The sequence below is a fragment of the Lupinus angustifolius genome, chromosome LG16 (genome assembly GCF_001865875.1).
Source record: "Lupinus angustifolius cultivar Tanjil chromosome LG16, LupAngTanjil_v1.0, whole genome shotgun sequence".
Lineage (NCBI taxonomy): Eukaryota > Viridiplantae > Streptophyta > Magnoliopsida > Fabales > Fabaceae > Lupinus > Lupinus angustifolius.
In genome coordinates this window covers 13451803-13458927 of record NC_032024.1, presented here as the reverse complement: position 1 = coordinate 13458927, position 7125 = coordinate 13451803, and the positions used below count along the sequence as shown (strand labels likewise).

The following is a 7125-nucleotide window of genomic DNA, read 5'->3' as shown; positions in this document are numbered from 1 at the left end:
TTCAAATGTTGTTGGCCCCCTTTTTTGCTCGAATGAATTGGTCCCTATTTATAGAATTTCTTTTTAGACTGCTGAGCTGCTTGGCTGGACCACTAAGCAGCTGAACAAACCCTTCAACATGGGTTTGGTCCCTTGATCAAGTAGCTTAGTCACCTCCTTGTGCTTGACTCATCAAAGCTAGTTGTGGGCTATGAAACCAGCTATTGTGAGCTACTTCTGAAAAGCCTATGGTGGGCTACTTGAGGTGAGGTCATGGGTGACTTCATGGTTTGCTTGATGGTTAAGTCAAGTCTGGGTGCACACCGCTCAACGCACCTGTTTCACCACTAAGCTGCTTGTTCAGCAGCTTTGACCGTGCTGACTGGGACGTGACCTAGTGCTTGTTGATCTGGTCAGGAGTTTGGTTCTCCACTAAGCTACTTGGTTTGACCGCTAAGCTGCTTGTTCAACAGCTTGGACATGTGCCAAACTTGTGTCTGACGTGTCAATCGGAGGTCTGACTATGCCAGGACTAGGCTGGTCCTAGGCTGAGCGGCCAAGCAGGTCAACTCAGCTGCTTGCTTAAGCAGCTTGATCTAGGTCAAGCTGGTGTCCAGGTCAGGCTAGTGTCCAGGTCAGCTCAGCGGGGCTTAGCCCATGCTTAGCTGCCTGATTAAGCACCTTAATTTTCTTGACTTTTTTTGCTTTTTGATCATGAGTTTTTTTCCCTTCTTTTCTTCATTCTAAATCCTACAAAACACATAAAAAAGAAATATACATACAAATATACAAGATTGTGATATTTTATACAAAAAGTATTATTTTAATTTGGTTTTTCTCAGCGACCAACATTGAACCATCTCGAAGCAGTAGTCTCTACCCTACATCTATGCATGAAGTTTCTCTCATCTGACTTCCGGGTATGCACAGTCAAGGGAGACCAACAAAGCGCAAGAAGTTGTTATCAGATGAGCCTACGGCCGAACCACACTTAAGTACAGACACCACACCCAAAGAAAAGACAACAAGGCGTACACCTAGTGGAGCTAGATGCGAGAACGGATGAGGGAGAATTCCACCCTCAGTTAGAGGGGGGAAAACCTCCCTTCAACTTGGCCCGTCAAAAGAAAATCTAGTATATATTGGCAGCACTCTCGACGAAGCTTAGAGATCCAAATTGGTCAAGTGCTTAAAAACCAACAAATATCTTTTTGCCTGGTCCGTTGCGACCATGTCTGGAATTAACCCCTCAGTCGCGTGCCACCGACTCACAACAAACCCAGGGGCAAAATCAGTGGCCCAGAAGAAAAGGAAGATGGGTATCGAGAGGACAGTCGAGGTTACTCGAAAAATATCTGAACTACTAAAAGTCGGGTTCATATGAGAGATTGCATATACCACTTGGCTGTCAAACGTCGTGCTGGTCAAGAAACCATTTGAGAAATGGTGGATGTGTGTGGATTATACAGATTTAAACATAGTATGCCCAAAAGATCCATACCCCATTCCGAACATTGATCATCTTGTGGACAACTCCCCCGAGTACAAATATTTATCATTTATTGATGCTTATTCCGGGTAAAATCATATACCCATGTACCCCTAGATTAAGACAAAACTGCCTTCATTACACCCAAAGCGGCCTAGTACTACACGGTCATGCCTTTTGGCCTGAAAAACGTAGGGGCCACGTACTAGAGAATGATGAACACTATTTTTGGAGATCAGATTGGGAAGAACATGGAGGTCTACATGGACGACATGATTGCCAAGAGTTTACCGGCAGAGGATCATGTAACCATCCTGAATGTTATCTTTAGCCAGTTGCGCAAGTTCAACATGCGCCTCAATCCAGACAAGTGTACATTTTGATTCGAGGCCGGCCGGTTCTTAGGTTTTCTGTTAACCAGCCGGGGTATCGAGGCTAACCCAACAAAATGTCAAGCAGTTATAGGCATACACAACCCGAAGTCAGTCAAGGAGGTCTAGCAGCTTAATAGGCGGTTGGCGGCATTGTCCAGATTCCTCACTACATCCACAAAACACTCCCTCCCACTCTTCCAACTCCTAAAAAAGAGCAACACTTTTACTTGGTCAGATGCCTGTGAAGAAGCTTTCCAGACTTTCAAACAATACTTGGCTACTCCCCCTATGCTTTCTAAGCATGCACCTGTAGAGACACTATATGTTTACTTAGTAATAATATACGAGGTCGTAGCAACCGCTCTAGTCAGAGAGAATGAAGAGGGTCAACACCTAGTGTACTTCACCAGCAAGGCCTTACAAGGCCCGAGGCTCAGATATTAGAAATTGGAAAAGGTCGCCTACGCCTTCTTTATGGCAACAAGACGGCTACGACAGTATTTTCAATCCCCCACTGTGGTGGTTAGAACCAATCAACCAATCCGCTAGATTTTGCACAAACTAGAGCTAGTCAGGCGGATGATCTCATGGTCTATTGAAATCTCACAGTTTGATATACGGTATGATCCTAGAACGACTATCAAGAGTCAGGTCCTATCCGACTTTGTTGTCGAACTGACTGCGCAACCCAGTAGTTTTGAGCAAATATAGACAATCTATGTCGACGATTCATCCAATCCTTGGGGCAGTGGAACGGGGATCTTGTTAGATAATGGCCAAAGGATGACCATTGAGCACTCACTCACCTTCACTTTTCCTACATCAAACAATCAGTCCGAATAAGAAGCATGCATGGATGGCCTGCGATTGGCCAGGGAAATCGGAGCAGAAAAGGTCTCCATATGCAGTGATTCTCAACTTGTCGTCTCTCAGGTTAAGGGAGCGTACCAAACAAAAGATGTATTACTCGGGAAGTACCAGACCAAAGTTAAGGAATTGATGGCCAAATTCGAGGCAACCTCCATCCAACACGTCCCCAGGGAACAGAATGTCCGGGCATATATTTTGTCCAAATTGGCAAGCACAAAGAGTCCGAGCAATAACAGATTGGTGGTTCAAGGAACAGTCCTGCAACCCAGCGTCATGGCGATCGAGCAGATATAGATCCCGGATAACTGGATTGGTCCAATCATTAAATAATTAACCGACGGCGACTTGCCATTGGATCAGAAAGATAGATAAAGGTTCCTCAAGCACAGTTCATGGTTCATAATAGTACAAGGTTGTTTGTATCGTTGAGGATTCTCTACTCTAATGCTAAAATGCCTTGGCCTAGATAGGGCTCGGTATGTCCTCCAAGAAATCCACGAGGGAAGTTGTGGTCATCATCTCGGCATGGCATCATTAACCAAGAAATTACTCCGGGCAGGATATTATTGGTCGACCATGGAAAAAGATGCCTCCAAGTTAACCAAGAAATGCACACCCTAATAGTTGTTTGTTGACCTTCACTAGGCCCCGCCCGAAGAGCTGACAACCACAATGGTCCCATGGCCATTTTGAAAATGGGGTATGGACATCCTATGACCATTTCCACCAACAGTCGGGCAACTTATGTTCCTGATAGTAGCAATAGATTAATTCACTAAGTGATTGAAGCTGAGCCACTTATCTAGTATCACGGTGGCCAACATCCGAAAATTCACCTAGAGAAACAATATAACGCGGTTCGGAATACCAGTCGCAGTTGTCACTGATAATGAGACTCAATTTTCCAACCGAAAGTTCAAGGAGTTGTTGTCGTGCCTTAACATCAAACAATACTTCACTTCGGTTGAACACCCCCAAACAAACCGTAAAGTAGAAGCGGCTAACAAGGTCCTCCTGCGAGAGATAAAAAGAAGAATGCAAGAAGCCAAGGGAGAATGGTCGGAGCAATTACATCATGTCCTCTGGGCTTACCATACAACTCCTCACTCCACCACAGGGGAATCACCTTTTAACCTCACTTACGGGGTCGAAGCTATGATCCCGGTAGAAATCAGTGAGCCCACCTGGTGGACGATACACTTTGATGAAAGTTGGGCCCAGGCCATACCCGAAGCCCAACATCACCTCCCATCACACCCGTCCAAAAACTCTCAAGAAAAATCCAACGGTGGCTCAACAAACGAGGAAAAGGAGCCGAAACGAGCAGACGCGTCGCTTAGACACTTGAGGCCATCAGAAAAGGTATTACCGATCTCCCACGTGTTAGCCTAGAAATATATAACCATCATGACCTATCCTTATACCTACATATGCCTGACTACACCAAGTCAAAATGACTTGATTCTACCAGCCTAGTCACTCCTGACCAACCTAGTAGACTGGGTGCAACTATTCTACCTCGGTCACATCCGGGATATCCTCCATCCACCCCAAAGAGTCTATCATCCCGGTTACTCCTGACCAACCTAATAGACTAGGGGCAACTATTCTACCCCGGGTATATCCGGGCTATCCTCCATTCATCCCGAGCATCCTATACAACATCCTACATATCCCCGTTACTCGCCTCAGATGGGCCTACTTGTGGTAGATGCCATAAATGCTCCTGACGCAGCATTAATACCTCTGACCCACTATTTAGTGCACCTCAGATCCCAGCATTAATGCGCCGTTGGCTCGCCTTCAATGTCAGATAACAGACCACCAGCCACGCTGCCTGTACATTCTGCATGCCCCTGACAATTCGACAAGTGCAGATCCACAGGACAGGCAAGGAAAGTACATCCATTCTACCCGTTAGATTCTGACCAATGACCAGGTGTCATCTCAGCATTTCCTAAACTCTATAAATATGAGAGACCGCAGAGGGAGTATAATTAATTCTCATTCCCTCATTTATTGTTACACTTATTGCTACTTACTCTAACTTCTCTCTTATTTACTCCCCTTATCTCTCTAGAATACATAACTGACTTGATTGTCGGAGAACATTTTCAAGTACCTCCCCCGACAGGTTCACATGATACTTCGACCAAGCTTTCTGATCTCTTGCATTCAACCGGGCATCCATCATTGACCATTCCTCATCCATCACCGACCATTCCTCATCCATCACCGATAACTCCTTCAAATACTAAAGAAGAGTATGGTTCCTAATGATCAACCAGTATTGACCGATCCTCGCAAAGGGATGGAACAAGGGTGAATTGGGTTATTGTTTATATCAGTGAGTAAACTTTATCTGTAGGCGGCTCATTGAATGAGAATCTCATCTAGTTGAGCCTAAAAGGGTAGTTGTATGTAGTTTACTTTCCTATATGATAAACTGTTTCTAAAATTTGAACTCAGACCTCCCAATCAAGAGTAACCTTACTGTTTAACATGCAAAGCTAGAAAACTGAATTGCTAAATTAGCGGGTTAGTCATACACCTATGCTGGGGGAGAAAAAAATGAGTTGCACAAATAACACTATTTTTTTACCAGTAGTTCATGACAGAAACAGCATAATACAGAACAATCAATTACCCTTAAAAGTGAATCATGACAGAACTGGTATCCAATAAAAGTCTTGTCTTTTGTCTTTTACTTTGGTTTGAGGCACCTACTGTTATTGTTTACACTTGCTACTTTCCTATACTACTAACTGTGTTAAAAAAAAAGCAATAATGGAAGGGTTGCAACTTTCTAGTTGACTCACTTATAACAGAAATAAAGTTAAGATTGATGCTCATAAATTGGCTTAGATTTGGTCTGTGCTGATAGATTTATCGAACCTTAAAATCAGCTGGGGTATGATGTAATGAAGATCACATTCCCAACCCCCCCACAAAAAAATGAAAGAAGAAAGAGATGATACAGAATAAAAAGAATTGAATATTTATCTAATTTTGTAAAGAAAGTTATAAACTTGCATATTTAAACTATTTTCTTGCTCCACTAGTAACTTAATTACAAGTTTACAACAATCTATCATAGCCCAGCAAATAGAGAAAAATAGAAAAGAAAGGAAAACAGAAGAAAAGAAAATCTGACATCTCCAAGAGATCAAGATCAAGAACAATTTGACAACATAATGTGAAATTGTTGATTTCTCTCATTTTCATGGCTCTGAAGCATGCAATTCATTTACATTGGAAGATGAGAAAACTTTATTCAGGATTCCCTTTAAAGAGCACCCAAACAACAAAAATGAAGCTTCTGACACAGAACCACTCACTCCTGCGTTATCATTTCCATTCTCATTCCCATTCTCACTCTCTCTAATCTCAGAGTTTGGATTAACAATAGAATCATCAACCCCAATCTCAACAAATGCAGAATCATCACCTTCCCCAACATTACCTACTGAATGTACTTGAGAACCAGCCACAACAGGAGCTCTGCAAATTGGACAATTGGAATGTGAATTCAACCACATATCAATGCACTCCATATGAAAACCATGTCCACATTTTGGCAAACACCTTCCCATTTCACTATCTTCAAAAGTACTCAAACAAATCACACATTCCAATTCTTGTTTAACCTTATCACCATCATCATCATCTTGCTCTTCTGCTTCTGCAGCAGCTTTATACATAAACTTTGGAATTGCAGCAACGATAGAAGAATCAAGGCCTTTAGTGTTAGAACTCGAGAGGGGCGAGTCTTCTATGTTGAAGCTGTGGAAGTGGTGGAACCTTGCAGGGCCTAGGACATCGGAGACAGTCACGGTGGTTATCGTGGGACGACGGCGGCGCTGGGCACGTGCTTGAGCCTGAAATATGAACCACTTGGCATAGAGATGGAGGAGAAGCACAAAGAGTATGACTAGGAGCAAGGAAATGATAGCTGCAAGCATGATGTTGCTGTTGTCTGAAAATATGTTTCTAAACATTTGACTAAGTGAGTTCATGGTCTTGTTAGATGAATCAGATTGTTTAGCATTGTGAAGAATGACCCAAGTTAAAGGTTATATAATTTTTGCCAAAAAATAAAAATGAACTTGAATGTAGGGAGTAATTAAGATAGGGAATATAGTGATTAGAATGTTGTTGACATGTCTCTTTTAAGATAAAACCGTCACTTTTATCACTCACTATAATTTTAAATTGTGATTGTAATTGTATTGCAATTTCAATAGTCACATTTGTGGATATTGTATTGTGGATTGTAGCCACGATCTAAACCATTTTATAATTGAAAAAAAATATTTTTTAATTTCATGCAGAACGGTACCGGATAAATTTGATTTAATGCAACTCGAATGTGATCTAATTCGGTTTGGTTGTATAATGATGCAATCTTATCAT

General features: G+C 42.4%; 1 protein-coding gene across 1 annotated transcript; it reads right to left on the bottom strand.

The window, feature by feature from the left end:
• Positions 5685–6860, bottom strand: LOC109329145 (RING-H2 finger protein ATL63-like). The gene has a single exon (XM_019562820.1). The coding sequence runs from the start codon at positions 6726–6728 to the stop codon at positions 5934–5936; it is 795 nt and encodes a 264-aa protein (XP_019418365.1). The 5' UTR covers positions 6729–6860; the 3' UTR covers positions 5685–5933.